The 18222-nt window shown below is 56.0% G+C and overlaps 1 protein-coding gene across 1 annotated transcript; it reads right to left on the bottom strand.

Annotated features, from left to right (window-relative positions):
- Positions 1-5208: 5208 nt before the first annotated feature.
- On the bottom strand, positions 5209-17978 carry NANOG (Nanog homeobox). Its single transcript, XM_075610227.1, has 4 exons — positions 17855-17978; positions 8023-8231; positions 6772-6858; positions 5209-6692 (listed from the first exon to the last, which is right to left on the bottom strand). The coding sequence occupies exons 1-4, from the start codon at positions 17877-17879 to the stop codon at positions 6294-6296; spliced, it is 720 nt and encodes a 239-aa protein (XP_075466342.1). The 5' UTR covers positions 17880-17978; the 3' UTR covers positions 5209-6293.
- Positions 17979-18222: the final 244 nt, after the last annotated feature.

The raw sequence follows: 18222 nt of genomic DNA, 5'->3' as shown, positions 1-18222 counted from the left end.
ACACACACCCACCCACCGACACACACCCACCCACCGACACCCCCACCCACCCACCGACACACCCCCACCCACCCACCGACACACACCCACCCACCCACCGACACACACCCACCCACCCACCGACACACCCACCCACCCACCCACCGACACACCCACCCACCCACCGACACACACACCCACCCACCGACACACACCCACCCACCGACACACACCCACCCACCGACACACACCCACCCACCCACCCACCCACCGACACCCACCCACCGACACCCACCCACCGACACCCACCCACCGACACCCACCCACCGACACCCACCCACCCACCGACACACACCCACCCACCGACACACACACACCCACCGACACACACACACCCACCGACACACACACACCCACCGACACACACACACCCACCGACACACACACACACCCACCGACACACACACACACACACCCACCGACACACACACACACACACCCACCGACACACACACACACCCACCCACCGACACACACACCCACCCACCCACCGACACACACCCACCCACCCACCGACACCCACCCACCCACCCACCGACACCCACCCACCCACCGACACACACCCACCCACCCACCGACACACACCCACCCACCCACCGACACACACCCACCCACCCACCGACACACACCCACCCACCCACCGACACACCCACCCACCCACCGACACACACACCCACCCACCGACACACACACCCACCCACCGACACACACACCCACCCACCGACACACACCCACCCACCCACCGACACACACCCACCCACCCACCGACACACACCCACCCACCCACCGACACACACACACCCACCCACCGACACACACACACCCACCCACCGACACACACACACCCACCCACACACCCACCCACCCACCGACACACACACACCCACCCACCCACCGACACACACACACCCACCCACCCACCGACACACACACACCCACCCACCCACCGACACACACCCACCGACACACACACACCCACCCACCGACACACACACACCCACCCACCGACACACACCCACCCACACACCCACCCACCGACACACACCCACCCACCGACACACACCCACCCACCGACACACACCCACCCACCGACACACACCCACCCACCGACACACACCCACCCACCGACACACACCCACCCACCGACACACACCCACCCACCGACACACACCCACCCACCGACACACACCCACCCACCGACACACACCCACCCACCGACACACACCCACCCACCGACACACACCCACCCACCGACACACACCCACCCACCGACACACACACACCCACCCACCGACACACACCCACCCACCCACCGACACACACACACACACCCACACCAACCGATCGACACACACACACACACCCACCGACACACACACACACCCACCGACACACACACACCCACCGACACACACACCCACCCACCGACACACACACCCACCCACCGACACACACACCCACCCACCGACACACACCCACCCACCGACACACACACACCCACCGACACACCCACCCACCGACACACACACACACACCCACACCAACCGATCGACACACACACACACACCCACCGACACACACACACACCCACCGACACACACACACACCCACCGACACACACACCCACCCACCGACACACACACCCACCCACCGACACACACACCCACCCACCGACACACACCCACCCACCGACACACACACACCCACCGACACACCCACCCACCGACACACACCCACCCACCGACACACACCCACCCACCGACACACACCCACCCACCGACACACACACACACACACACCGACACACACACACCGACACACACACCGACACACACACACCGACACACACACACACACCCACCGACACACACACACACACCCACCGACACACACACACACACCCACCCACACACACACCCACCCACCGACACACACCCACCCACCGACACACACACACCCACCGACACACCCACCCACCGACACACACACACACACCCACACCAACCGATCGACACACACACACACACCCACCGACACACACACACACCCACCGACACACACACACACCCACCGACACACACACACACCCACCGACACACACACACACCCACCGACACACACACCCACCCACCGACACACACCCACCCACCGACACACACCCACCCACCGACACACACCCACCCACCGACACACCCACCCACCGACACACACCCACCCACCGACACACACACACACACCGACACACACACACACACACACCGACACACACACACCGACACACACACCGACACACACACCGACACACACACACCGACACACACACACACACCCACCGACACACACACACACACCCACCGACACACACACACACACCCACCGACACACACACACACACCCACCCACACACACACACACCCACCCACCGACACACACCCACCCACCGACACACACACACCCACCGACACACACCCACCCACCGACACACACACACCCACCGACACACCCACCCACCGACACACACACACACACCCACACCAACCGATCGACACACACACACACACCCACCGACACACACACCCACCCACCGACACACACACCCACCCACCGACACACACACCCACCCACCGACACACACACCCACCCACCGACACACACCCACCCACCGACACACACCCACCCACCGACACACACCCACCCACCGACACACACCCACCCACCGACACACACCCACCCACCGACACACACACACCCACCCACCGACACACCGACACACACACCGACACACACACCGACACACACACCGACACACACACACCGACACACACACACACACCCACCGACACACACACACACACCCACCGACACACACACACACACCCACCGACACACACACACACACCCACCCACACACACACACACCCACCCACACCCACCCACCGACACACACCCACCCACCGACACACACACACCCACCGACACACACACACACACCCACACCAACCGATCGACACACACACACACACCCACCGACACACACACCCACCCACCGACACACACACCCACCCACCGACACACACCCACCCACCGACACACACCCACCCACCGACACACACCCACCCACCGACACACACCCACCCACCGACACACACCCACCCACACACACACACCGACACACACACACACACCCACCCACCGACACCCACCCACCGACACCCACCCACCGACACACACCCACCGACACACACCCACCGACACACACCCACCGACACACACCCACCGACACACACCCACCGACACACACCCACCGACACACACCCACCGACACACACCCACCGACACACACCCACCGACACACACCCACCGACACACACCCACCGACACACACCCACCGACACACACCCACCGACACACACCCACCGACACACACCCACCGACACACACCCACCGACACACACCCACCGACACACACCCACCGACACACACCCACCGACACACACCCACCGACACACACCCACCGACACACACCCACCGACACACACCCACCGACACACACCCACCGACACACACCCACCGACACACACCCACCGACACACACCCACCGACACACACCCACCGACACACACCCACCGACACACACCCACCGACACACACCCACCGACACACACCCACCGACACACACCCACCGACACACACCCACCGACACACACCCACCGATACACACCCACACACCCACCGATACACACCCACACACCCACCGATACACACCCACACACCCACCGATACACACCCACACACCCACCGATACACACCCACACACCCACCGATACACACCCACACACCCACCGATACACACCCACACACACACCCACCGATACACACCCACACACCCACCGATACACACCCACACACCCACCGATACACACCCACCGATACACACCCACCGATACACACCCACCGATACACACCCACCGATACACACCCACACACCCACCGATACACACCCACACACCCACCGATACACACCCACACACCCACCGATACACACCCACACACCCACCGATACACACCGATACACACCCACACACCCACCGATACACACCCACACACCCACACACCCACCGATACACACACACACACACCGATACACACACACACACCCACCGATACACACACACACACCCACCGATACACACACACACACCCACCGATACACACACACACACCCACCGATACACACACACACACCCACCGATACACACACACACAAACACACACCCACTGATACACACACACACCCACTGATACACCCACCCACCCACATACACCCCGTCAGCCCCTGCACCGCCCGCACAACGCGCAGCCACCACTGCCCGCCCCCGAGCCTATCTCCCACACCAAGTGGACGGGGGGAAGTGAGCGCCGGGGGGCAAAGGTGGGAGCGCGTCGGGGGGCAAAGGCAGGCGCACGCGTCGGGATTCAAAGGCAGGCGCGCGCGCCGGGGGGCAAAGGCAGGCGCGAGGGCCAGGAGGCAAGGGCAGGCGCGAGGGCCGGGAGGCAAGGGCAGGCGCGAGGGCCGGGAGGCAAGGGCAGGCGCGCGCGCCGGGGGCAAGGGCAGGCGCACCCCTGCTACCATCTTCTATTGCACACCCCCCCCCATCCTTGGCTGGGACCCGGGACAGAAGGGTGACACTCACCGCACACAGGGAAGCCGGGAGCGGGAAGGCAGTCAGTCACGTGTGCGCTTCACAAAGCGGAAGCCCCGCCCCCGGCTTCCTCTGACATGCCTGCGACCAATCCCCTGCGGGCCGGCCTTCTAAGTCCCGCCCCCGGCATTCTCCATCATTCAGTCCCCCCGGCAGCATTCACACACACATTGTACATAGACAATACTTACCGGCCGCCGCATTCTCCTCACCGCCGCTGCCCCGCAATACCGGGACCAGGGACAAAAACCGGGACAGACTTAACCGGGACAGGCCACAAAAAAACGGGACTGTACCGGTAAAACCGGTACGAATGGTCACCCTACTCATTGTCCAACTGTTTGTTACATTCAATATAGGAAATGAGTAGTGCAAGTGCTGTGTATATTGATCCCACAATATAATTAAAAATACATCTGATCAAAGCAGCATGAAATAAGGACAAGGGATAGAAAACAAGGGCATTTAATTCAGTGCTTCGTAGGTTAAAATAGACATCGCCCAATAACAGGAGCAAGCCCTGCAAATCATACAGAACTTGCACATGGGATTAACCCATTCCAGTCACAAAGCATTTACAAAGATTACATCACAGGGAAAGAAGGGTTACAAGTCAGAATGCAGGAGGGGGATGGGGGGGGGGGGGGTTCAGGCCACCCCTGCAGCAGACAAACTACACCTAGAACAGCGGTGACCAAGTCCAGTCCTCGAGACCCACCAGTGGGTCAGGTTAAAAATATCTGCTTCAGCACAGGTGGCTGTCTGAGCCACCGATTGATCCACCTGTGCTGATGCCGGGATATTCTTAACTTGACCTGTTGGTGGCCTTTGACTGGAGTTGGCCACCTGTGGTCTGGAACAATCACCATTAGGAGCCGAGGTGTAAAAGCAGGACTGGCTCAGACTGTCCAGATACTGGAGCCGACTGGGGAAACCACAATTAAAAAAACCTCCCCTAAAAACAAAAGCCGTTTGCAGAGTAGTAATAAGTAGAACAGATAATACTTCCAGCTCATCTGGTAACCAGCCACGTAAAATTGTTCCAGAAAATCAGAAACATTGGCACCCTCCAATTACAGTTACATCCTTCACCATGTTAAAAAAAAAAAAAAAAAAAAAAGGATCCCGTGGAGGCTACATTAACCCCTTCATGACCAGGGTCTGCAACACATTAAAATTAAATGGTTAACATACCATCCTCCTCTAAGACAGGGCAGCCTTTGCAGCTAGGACTGATGCTGCAGTATCAGAATGCTGCATCCTTAGGGGAAACTGCTACCTTAGGAGCCCGTCACAGAAAAAAAATACAAAAACCCATAAAATCATAGAAATACAGAGTTCCCAGCAAAGTCTAGCGTGCAGTGCAGAATACACCCCCCCTTAAAAAAGGACCCCAGCAGGGTTTGTCATTTCCATCAGAGGTAGGGGCAGCTGTACAGCCCAAGGTGAATGACCCACAATTCTCTATTCAACACAAGGTCAGAGGGAGAGGAAGGGACCACCCATCTTCTTACTGTATAGTCCTATAGACCTAGGAGGTGTTCAGCTCTTCTAGTCATTCTCATCATCATCATCATAATCATCATCATCATCCAAATCCTCTGGGGGTGTCTGCAGCACAGAGGGTTGGTGGGGGGGCAGGTAGTGGGTGTAAGGGTTGTATGGGAAGGACTGTTGATATGTGATGCCATGTGCACCTGGGTACGACAGAGGTGTGTAGTTGACTTCTGCAGCTGGTGGATGGTAGCCCGAGTACAAGTCCGGAAGGGTCTGCGGGGGTGGAGGCTGCTGACCACTGAGGTCTATCGGCTTTAGGTTGGTAGAAGGCGGCACCTGAGGGTCAAATCCAGCTGCCTGGTAGCCCAGAGCACCTGGGGCTGGAGAGGCAACATTATACCCTGGAGGGTAGAACTGGGGCATTTCCGAACAGGGTCCCATGGGAGAGTTCTCCTGAAAAAAAAAGAGAAGAGGAACCAATTAGAGAGCTTCAGCAGGCAGCAGTGTTCCTACCACAGTTAGCTCTGCTTACCTGTTTGATGTAAAGCCTCCTGTCCAGCCACACATTCTTATGAGACCTCTTAACCTTCATGCGCCTGTTCTGGAACCAGGTCTTTACCTGAGGAATGAGGGGAGAGCTGTTTTTACACAAGCGAGGCACCTGGATACAGAGGAGCTCTACACGAAACACACCCCTTATGTACAGAAGCAATGCAGGGCAACTATATACAGAGAAGCTGTACAGGTAAAATTTTACATATAAAGAGGCAATGGGTAGTACCTCCATACAGGTGAGCTGTGTACAGGTAATGCATATCTCACAGGGAAGACCATGCCCACACACACTTATACCAGTCCTGTATATAGGTAGCAGCGATGCAGAATCAGGTAAATGAAGAAAGAGGAAAAACTGGCGCAGAGCCAATGGAGTGGGTCACCAAATCAATGACTAAAAAAAATATATCTTTATTAATCCATATTTTAAAAAAAAAAACCGGAGGTAAACACCCTCCTACGCGTTTCATGTATGGAATATACACTTTATCAAGGAGACTCCTTGATAAAGTGTATATTCCATACACAAAACGCGTAGGAGGGTGTTTACCTCCGTTTTTTTTTTTTTTAATATGGATTAATAAAGGAATATTTTTTATTCATTGTTTTGGTGACCCACTCCATTGGCTCTGCACCAGTTTTTCCTCTCTTCAATACAAGCAATTCAACTTGGCTGCACGCAAACCAGGACACAAGGATTGGGGCATATATGCGAGTACAATTGACTTTATTTCTACATTATTGTGTGCTGTAAGTCCAGGGACCATCCCAATGAGGATTTGACGGGGGTTATTACCACTAGTCGCTACCTTCAGGGACCATTTGGCCCTTCTGGGTACTTATTATATACCTCACAAGCCGCATTCCTACATCTTCCTGAATGACATAATATGAATGGCATGGATCCAGCGCTGGAGCGCATTAATCACAACTGCTTATTAGGGTCAGGTAAATGCCCCTGCCACACCGGTCCGCAGCAGAATCTTTTATAAAGCCCAACACACAGATTACATGCCTCCCACACCGAAAAGTAGACATCTCATGCACATTAGGCCACCTCTGAGCAGTAAAGGGGAGCATCAGACAACATTACTATGTGCTTAATTAGGTCATATGAATTACACTTCCCCTCTACCCACAGGGAAATGCCTCATCTGTTTCCAGGGGCCCTCCCCCTTACCTGGTTTAAGGGCCACTACCCCACCTGCTCCAGGTATTCCCAACTCACCTGTTTATACGTGATCTTCAGGCGCTCTGACAGCTCCTGGATTTCCATGGGTGTTAGGTAGCACTGTTTGTAGAAACTCTGTTGCAGACCCAAGAGCTGAGCCTGGGAGAAGGCGGTTCTGGGCTTCTTCACAACAGTCTTACCCTGGTGGGAGGGGGATAAGGGGGGAGTGGGACCAGGAGGGGAGGAGGCAGCTACAGGAGACCAGTCTGAGGAGACAAAGAACAACAACATCTGCAGCGCATCACTCCACTGACCCCTTCCTAGTAATAAAGCTGCAGAGCATTGCACCACCCTCAGCCAGCAGTAAATCTGCAGAGCATTGCACCACCCCCCAGCCAGTAGTAAATCTGCAGAGCATTGCACCACCCCCCAGCCAGTAGTAAATCTGCAGAGCATTGCCCCACCCCCAAGCCAGTAGTAAATCTGCAGAGCATTGCCCCACCCCCCAGCCAGTAGTAAATCTGCAGAGCATTGCCCCACCCCCCCAGCCAGTAGTAAATCTGCAGAGCATTGCCCCACCCCCCAGCCAGTAGTAAATCTGCAGAGCATCACATCGATAGTGCACCATTTCAGATTGAGCTTTGTTCTGCAGCCTGCGATAAGCCCCGCATTGCACCAGATTCCAGCATTGCCCCATTTAGTCCTTTTCTGCAGAGAATAATTTGTTTTTTCAATTGTCCACAGACCACAGCTCCAATACACCCACAGACCACAGCTCCAATACACCCACAGGCCACAGCTCCAATACACCCACAGGCCACAGCTCCAATACACCCACAGGCCACAGCTCCAATACACCCACAGGCCACAGCTCCAATACACCCACAGACCACAGCTCCAATACACCCACAGACCACAGCTCCAATACACCCACAGACCACAGCTCCAATACACCCACAGACCACAGCTCCAATACACCCACAGACCACAGCTCCAATACACCCACAGGCCACAGCTCCAATACACCCACAGACCACAGCTCCAATACACCCACATGCCACAGCTCCAATATACCCACAGGCCACAGCTCCAATACACCCACAGGCCACAGCTCCAATACGCCCACAGGCCACAGCTCCAATACGCCCACAGACCACAGCTCCAATACGCCCACAGACCACAGCTCCAATACGCCCACAGACCACAGCTCCAATACGCCCACAGACCACAGCTCCAATACGCCCACAGACCACAGCTCCAATACGCCCACAGGCCACAGCTCCAATACACCCACAGACCACAGCTCCAATACACCCACAGGCCACAGCTCCAATACACGCACAGGCCACAGCTCCAATACACCCACAGGCCACAGCTCCAATACACCCACAGGCCACAGCTCCAATACACCCACAGGCCACAGCTCCAATACACCCACAGGCCACAGCTCCAATACACCCACAGGCCACAGCCTCAATACACCCACAGGCCACAGCTCCAATACACCCACAGGCCACAGCTCCAATACACCCACAGGCCACAGCTCCAATACACCCACAGGCCACAGCTCCAATACACCCACAGGCCACAGCTCCAATACACCCACAGGCCACAGCTCCAATACACCCACAGGCCACAGCTCCAATACACCCACAGGCCACAGCTCCAATACACCCACAGGCCACAGCTCCAATACACCCACAGGCCACAGCTCCAATACACCCACAGGCCACAGCTCCAATACACCCACAGGCCACAGCTCCAATACACCCACAGGCCACAGCTCCAATACACCCACAGGCCACAGCTCCAATACACCCACAGGCCACAGCTCCAATACACCCACAGGCCACAGCTCCAATACACCCACAGGCCACAGCTCCAATACACCCACAGGCCACAGCTCCAATACACCCACAGGCCACAGCTCCAATACACCCACAGGCCACAGCTCCAATACACCCACAGGCCACAGCTCCAATACACCCACAGGCCACAGCTCCAATACACCCACAGGCCACAGCTCCAATACACCCACAGGCCACAGCTCCAATACACCCACAGGCCACAGCTCCAATACACCCACAGGCCACAGCTCCAATACACCCACAGACCACAGCTCCAATACACCCACAGGCCACAGGCCATAGCTCCAATACACCCACAGACCACAGCTCCAATACGCCCACAGACCACAGCTCCAATACGCCCACAGACCACAGCTCCAATACTCCCACAGACCACAGCTCCAATACGCCCACAGACCACAGCTCCAATACACCCACAGGCCACAGCTCCAATACACCCACAGGCCACAGCTCCAATACACCCACAGACCACAGCTCCAATACGCCCACAGGCCACAGCTCCAATACGCCCACAGGCCACAGCTCCAATACGCCCACAGGCCACAGCTCCAATACGCCCACAGGCCACAGCTCCAATACGCCCACAGGCCACAGCTCCAATACGCCCACAGGCCACAGCTCCAATACGCCCACAGGCCACAGCTCCAATACACCCACAGGCCACAGGCCACAGCTCCAATACACCCACAGGCCACAGGCCACAGCTCCAATACACCCACAGGCCACAGCTCCAATACACCCACAGGCCACAGCTCCAATACACCCACAGGCCACAGCTCCAATACACCCACAGGCCACAGCTCCAATACACCCACAGGCCACAGCTCCAATACACCCACAGGCCACAGCTCCAATACACCCACAGGCCACAGCTCCAATACACCCACAGACCACAGCTCCAATACACCCACAGACCACAGCTCTAATACACCCACAGACCACAGCTCCAATACACCCACAGACCACAGCTCCAATACACCCACAGCGCCAATACACCCACAGGCCACAGCTCCAATACACCCACAGACCACAGCTCCAATACACCCACAGCGCCAATACACCCACAGGCCACAGCTCCAATACACCCACAGGCCACAGCTCCAATACACCCACAGGCCACAGCTCCAATACACCCACAGGCCACAGCTCCAATACACCCACAGGCCACAGCTCCAATACACCCACAGGCCACAGCTCCAATACACCCACAGGCCACAGCTCCAATACACCCACAGGCCACAGCTCCAATACGCCCACAGGCCACAGCTCCAATACGCCCACAGGCCACAGCTCCAATACGCCCACAGGCCACAGCTCCAATACGCCCACAGACCACAGCTCCAATACGCCCACAGGCCACAGCTCCAATACACCCACAGGCCACAGCTCCAGTACACCCACAGGCCACAGCTCCAATACACCCACAGCTCCAATACACCCACAGGCCACAGCTCCAATACACCCACAGGCCACAGCTCCAATACACCCACAGGCCACAGGCCACAGCTCCAATACACCCACAGGCCACAGCTCCAATACACCCACAGGCCACAGCTCCAATACACCCACAGGCCACAGCTCCAATACACCCACAGGCCACAGCTCCAATACACCCACAGGCCACAGCTCCAATACACCCACAGGCCACAGCTCCAATACACCCACAGGCCACAGCTCCAATACACCCACAGGCCACAGCTCCAATACACCCACAGACCACAGCTCCAATACACCCACAGACCACAGCTCCAATACACCCACAGGCCACAGCTCCAATACACCCACAGGCCACAGCTCCAATACACCCACAGGCCACAGCTCCAATACACCCACAGGCCACAGCTCCAATACACCCACAGGCCACAGCTCCAATACACCCACAGGCCACAGCTCCAATACACCCACAGGCCACAGCTCCAATACACCCACAGGCCACAGCTCCAATACACCCACAGGCCACAGCTCCAATACACCCACAGGCCACAGCTCCAATACACCCACAGGCCACAGCTCCAATACACCCACAGGCCACAGCTCCAATACACCCACAGGCCACAGCTCCAATACACCCACAGGCCACAGCTCCAATACACCCACAGACCACAGCTCCAATACATCCACAGACCACAGCTCTAATACACCCACAGGCCACAGCTCCAATACACCCACAGGCCACAGCTCCAATACACCCACAGGCCACAGCTGCAATACACCCACAGGCCACAGCTCCAATACACCCACAGGCCACAGCTCCAATACACCCACAGGCCACAGCTCCAATACACCCACAGGCCACAGCTCCAATACACCCACAGGCCACAGCTCCAATACACCCACAGGCCACAGCTCCAATACACCCACAGGCCACAGCTCCAATACACCCCCAGGCCACAGCTCCAATACACCCACAGACCACAGCTCCAATACACTCACAGGCCACAGGCCACAGCTCCAATACACCCACAGACCACAGCTCCAATACGCCCACAGACCACAGCTCCAATACGCCCACAGACCACAGCTCCAATACACCCACAGGCCACAGCTCCAATACACCCACAGGCCACAGCTCCAATACGCCCACAGGCCACAGCTCCAATACGCCCACAGGCCACAGCTCCAATACGCCCACAGGCCACAGGCCACAGCTCCAATACACCCACAGGCCACAGGCCACAGCTCCAATACACCCACAGGCCACAGCTCCAATACACCCACAGGCCACAGCTCCAATACACCCACAGACCACAGCTCCAATACACCCACAGACCACAGCTCCAATACACCCACAGACCACAGCTCCAATACACCCACAGACCACAGCTCCAATACACCCACAGACCACAGCTCCAATACACCCACAGACCACAGCTCCAATACACCCACAGGCCACAGCTCCAATACACCCACAGACCACAGCTCCAATACACCCACAGCGCCAATACACCCACAGGCCACAGCTCCAATACACCCACAGACCACAGCTCCAATACACCCACAGCGCCAATACACCCACAGGCCACAGCTCCAATACACCCACAGGCCACAGCTCCAATACACCCACAGGCCACAGCTCCAATACACCCACAGGCCACAGCTCCAATACACCCACAGGCCACAGCTCCAATACACCCACAGGCCACAGCTCCAATACACCCACAGACCACAGCTCCAATACGCCCACAGACCACAGCTCCAATACGCCCACAGACCACAGCTCCAATACGCCCACAGGCCACAGCTCCAATACACCCACAGACCACAGCTCCAATACACCCACAGACCACAGCTCCAATACGCCCACAGGCCACAGCTCCAATACACCCACAGGCCACAGCTCCAATACACCCACAGGCCACAGGCCACAGCTCCAATACACCCACAGGCCACAGCTCCAATACACCCACAGGCCACAGCTCCAATACACCCACAGGCCACAGCTCCAATACACCCACAGGCCACAGCTCCAATACACCCACAGGCCACAGCTCCAATACACCCACAGGCCACAGCTCCAATACACCCACAGGCCACAGCTCCAATACACCCACAGGCCAAAGCTCCAATACACCCACAGGCCAAAGCTCCAATACACCCACATACCACAGCTCCAATACACCCACAGACCACAGCTCCAATACACCCACAGACCACAGCTCCAATACACCCACAGGCCACAGCTCCAATACACCCACAGCTCCAATACACCCACAGGCCACAGCTCCAATACGCCCACAGACCACAGCTCCAATACACCCACAGACCACAGCTCCAATACACCCACAGACCACAGCTCCAATACACCCACAGGCCACAGCTCCAATACACCCACAGACCACAGCTCCAATACACCCACAGGCCACAGCTCCAATACACCCACAGACCACAGCTCCAATACACCCACAGACCACAGCTCCAATACACCCACAGGCCACAGCTCCAATACACCCACAGACCACAGCTCCAATACACCCACAGGCCACAGCTCCAATACACCCACAGGCCACAGCTCCAATACACCCACAGGCCACAGCTCCAATACACCCACAGGCCACAGCTCCAATACACCCACAGGCCACAGCTCCAATACACCCACAGGCCACAGCTCCAATACACCCACAGGCCACAGCTCCAATACACCCACAGACCACAGCTCCAATACGCCCACAGGCCACAGCTCCAATACGCCCACAGGCCACAGCTCCAATACGCCCACAGGCCACAGCTCCAATACGCCCACAGGCCACAGCTCCAATACACCCACAGGCCACAGCTCCAATACACCCACTGGCCACAGCTCCAATACACCCACAGACCACAGCTCCAATACACCCACAGGCCACAGCTCCAATACACCCACAGGCCACAGGCCACAGCTCCAATACACCCACAGGCCACAGCTCCAATACACACAGACAGTGACTAGTAAGACCTTGGGGAGCGGAGGAAACACCAGAATCCATCAGCAGCATAAGGGGGTTAACCCCTCACATTAGCACATCCCTTACCCTCTATAACAGGGGGCTTCTCCTCAGCCACCGGCAGGTTCGGAGAAGTCTCCCCTGCTGCTGATCCATATGTTGGGGTTTGGGAGCCTCCACTAGGGCCCCAGAACCTGGCAGGGCTAGGGGGAACCCCAATATGGCAACCTAAACTCATAGCAAAGCAGACACCCCCCAAGCTCTCATACAAAGGACATCAAATCAAAGGCTACCCCCTAACCAGAGATAGAGCAGCAGCCTCTATCTCTGGCTTATATGGCACAGCCCACACCCTGATTGGCTTTTGTACAGGTGTGTGCCTAATTTATAGCCAGGGGAGGGCTCCGATAACCCTTTCACTGCCAGAGGCGCCTGTAAATAAACACTTCACATCTGTATCAGTTTCCCGGCCACACAGGTATTGTTGGCCAATACTGTAGCTCATTTATTTAAGTACCGCGAGATTATATCCGCCTATTACCAAAAGGGTTATCCTTTCAAGGAGAGGGGCTGACCTCTGAAGGGTGAGGTACAGCTGAGGACATTGGTGTAAGTGTCGTGGACATCAAAGGGTTGCTTACCCAATCCCTTCCTGGCTAGACCTGCAGAGCGTCGCACTGTTACCGCCTTCCCTGTCAGAGACCTGCAGAGCGTCGCACTGTTACCGCCTTCCCTGTCAGAGACCTGCAGAGCGTCGCACTGTTACCGCCTTCCCTGTCAGAGACCTGCAGAGCGTCGCACCGTTACCGCCTTCCCTGTCAGAGACCTGCAGAGCGTCGCACCGTTACCGCCTTCCCTGTCAGAGACCTGCAGAGCGTCGCACCGTTACCGTCTTCCCTGTCAGAGACCTGCAGAGCGTCGCACTGTTACCGCCTTCCCTGTCAGAGACCTGCAGAGCGTCGCACTGTTACCGCCTTCCCTGTCAGAGATCTGCAGAGCGTCGCACTGTTACCACCTTCCCTGTCAGAGACCTGCAGAGCATCGCACTGTTACCGCCTTCCCTGTCAGAGACCTGCAGAGCATTGCACTGTTACCGCCTTCCCTGTCAGAGACCTGCAGAGCATCGCACTGTTACCGCTTTCCCTGTCAGAGACCTGCAGAGCATCGCACTGTTGCCCCTTCCCTGTCAGAGACCTGCAGAGCATCGCACTGTTACCGCCTTCCCTGTCAGAGACCTGCAGAGCATCGCACTGTTACCCCCTTCCTTGCTAGAGACCTGCAGAGCATCGCACTGTTACCACCTTCCCTGCTAGAGACCTGCAGAGCGTCGCACTGTTGCCCCTTCCCTGCTAGAGACCTGCAGAGTATCACACTGTTACCCCCTTCCCTGCTAGAGACCTGCAGAGCGTGGCACTGTTGCCCCTTCCCTGTCAGAGACCTGCAGAGCGTCGCACTGTTACCACCTTCCCTCTTAGAGACCTGCAGAGCATCACACTGTTACCCCCTTCCTTGCTAGAGACCTGCAGAGCATCGCACTGTTACCACCTTCCCTGCTAGAGACCTGCAGAGCGTCGCACTGTTGCCCCTTCCCTGCTAGAGACCTGCAGAGTATCACACTGTTACCCCCTTCCCTGCTAGAGACCTGCAGAGCATCGCACTGTTACCCCTTCCCTGCTAGAGACCTGCAGAGCGTTGCACTGTTGCCCCTTCCCTGCTAGAGACCTGCAGAGCATCACACTGTTACCGCCTTCCCTGTCAGAGACCTGCAAAGCGTCGCACTGTTGCCCCTTCCCTGCTAGAGACCTGCAGAGCGTTGCACTGTTGCCCCTTCCCTGCTAGAGACCTGCAGAGCATCACACTGTTACCGCCTTCCCTGTCAGAGACCTGCAAAGCGTCGCACTGTTGCCCCTTCCCTGTCAGAGACCTGCAGAGCGTCGCACTGTTGCCCCTTCCCTGTCAGAGACCTCTAGAGCGTCGCACTGTTACCCCCTTCCCTGCTATAGACCTGCAGAGCATCACTCTCTTTACTAGTCCCCACATGTAAGAACAGGACGCTAGTGGCAGGTGAGCACTGTCACCATCCGACTGAGAGCCACAGGCTCCGGGTCTCAAGTTCCTTCTGTGACCTGTGGGCCTAAGGCCTGAGGATCCGTCTATCTGTGTCACTTGCAGTAAGAGGGACAGACTCCATTGACCTTTGGTCCCTTCTATTTATGTCTCTGTGTCCCCCTGCGGGGAAAGGCACAGTCTGGATGCACCATACTGTAGGTCCCTTCTGCCTGTGTCACTGTGTCCCCTGTGGAGTGATGTATGTGGGGAGGAGGTGCAGACTCAGCAAGGAAAATGTGACCAACAAACACATCCTTTCTGTTCATTTTATTGACCACAACATCTCACTTGAGAACGTCCGGTGGACACCTACGCAGAGACCTTCTTGACCAATCAGAACGCAACATTTAAAGCAGTGGAAATCAGTGGGTGCTACGGTTAGAATGAGCAAGAAGGGAGCACAGCCAGACAAGCCCTCCGTGGCGAGGGAAGGATGGACGATGAAGTGACCTACGCAGATATAAGAACCTTCTCGGGGCGCGTCACCGAGAGAGGGAACGAAGGGGAGAGCAGAAGGGAAAGAGGTGAGTGGAAGAGTAGAGGATGTGATCAGAGGAGGGGAGGAGAACAGAGAAAAGAGAACAGGAGAACGGGGGGAAAACAGAGACTGTAGGAGAGCGGAGGAGGGAGTAGAGCAGGTTCTAGGTTCATGGTGCAGCCTAAAGCTACACACCTAATGGGTTTCTTAGGGCCGTTCTATAGTGGCGGGGCGTGCTACGCCGTGCGCGCGCACGGCAGTTATAGATGGCTGTGGTTAGTCAGCCCTTTTATACAAGGGCCGCGAGCGCGCACGGCAGGGAGCGGGGAGCCGACAGACAGCGGGGAAGACGGGGGAAATCATCTTTTCCCGCTGCTACCGGCGCTGAATGTATGTATATGTGTGTGTGTATATATATATGCATGTGTATGTATGTATATGTGTGTGTGTATGTATATGTGTGTATATATATATATATATATGCATGTGTATGTGTGTATGTATTTGTGTGTCTGCACAAATGTAATAAATATTTTATTTTTATCAATGTTTTTTTTTTTAATAAATAATAAATTACACACACACACACACACACACACACACACACACACACACACACACACACACACACACACACACACACACACACACACACACACACACACACACACACACACACACATTCGAACAGGCTGCGCACACTATATAAAATCTTTGAATAACAATTGAAGGGATAAAGGCGCTCGTCGCTTGATCCCTTGTATAGTTGTATTGACAGATAAACAATAACGGACAGGAGGGTATGTGAAAAAATTTTTTTGAGGTAAAGTCCCCAGAAGAGCCAATGATCCCCGAAGGGCAAGAAATGGGTCAGAATGAACTAAAGTGAAGAAGGGGGTCATCGGGAAGCGCATACCATGTTGAAACAAAAGACAAGTGCTTATAGTGCAATATTGTAAAGTCAATAAAGTGATGTTAAACTGCTAGCTAGGATGAATGTACTGAATACTCACAAACGTGAGGTGGATACTGGCACATAAAGGTATCTTTGAGGAATGGCTGTAATCCGTGCAAACGGGATGTCACCAGACCGGTACTCTCCACACAGGACCTTAAGGTAAGACGATACTGGACATAGTGTAGACTGTATAACACATTTAATATGGGTAAAATGAAATCCAATCAACTCACATGATGTGTAAGGTAAAAAAGCATATAGATCACACATGGATCTCCGCAAACTCTGCAACCGGATGGGTCTTCTCTCAGGTTTCCCTCTGTGCTGGCGTGCGTGTCACGAATGCGTATCACCGGCAGCCGGAAGTGACGACATCCGCATCCAGAGGTTCCGGTTGGGGCAAACAGCGTCACTCTACGCGTT

Source organism: Ascaphus truei, chromosome 8 (genome assembly GCF_040206685.1).
Source record: "Ascaphus truei isolate aAscTru1 chromosome 8, aAscTru1.hap1, whole genome shotgun sequence".
Taxonomy (NCBI): domain Eukaryota; kingdom Metazoa; phylum Chordata; class Amphibia; order Anura; family Ascaphidae; genus Ascaphus; species Ascaphus truei.
This window is presented reverse-complemented; position numbering and strand designations above follow the sequence as displayed.

Excerpts from the sequence above, each read along its gene's own strand:
- NANOG (XM_075610227.1), bottom strand. The coding sequence starts at position 17,879 with ATGTGCCAGTATCCACCTCACGTTT. Across the intron at positions 6,859-8,022 it reads TGAAGATCACGTATAAACAG|GTAAAGACCTGGTTCCAGAA; the intron begins GTGAGTTGGGAA and ends CTCATTCCTCAG. Across the intron at positions 6,693-6,771 it reads GGAGGCTTTACATCAAACAG|GAGAACTCTCCCATGGGACC; the intron begins GTAAGCAGAGCT and ends TTTTTTTTTCAG.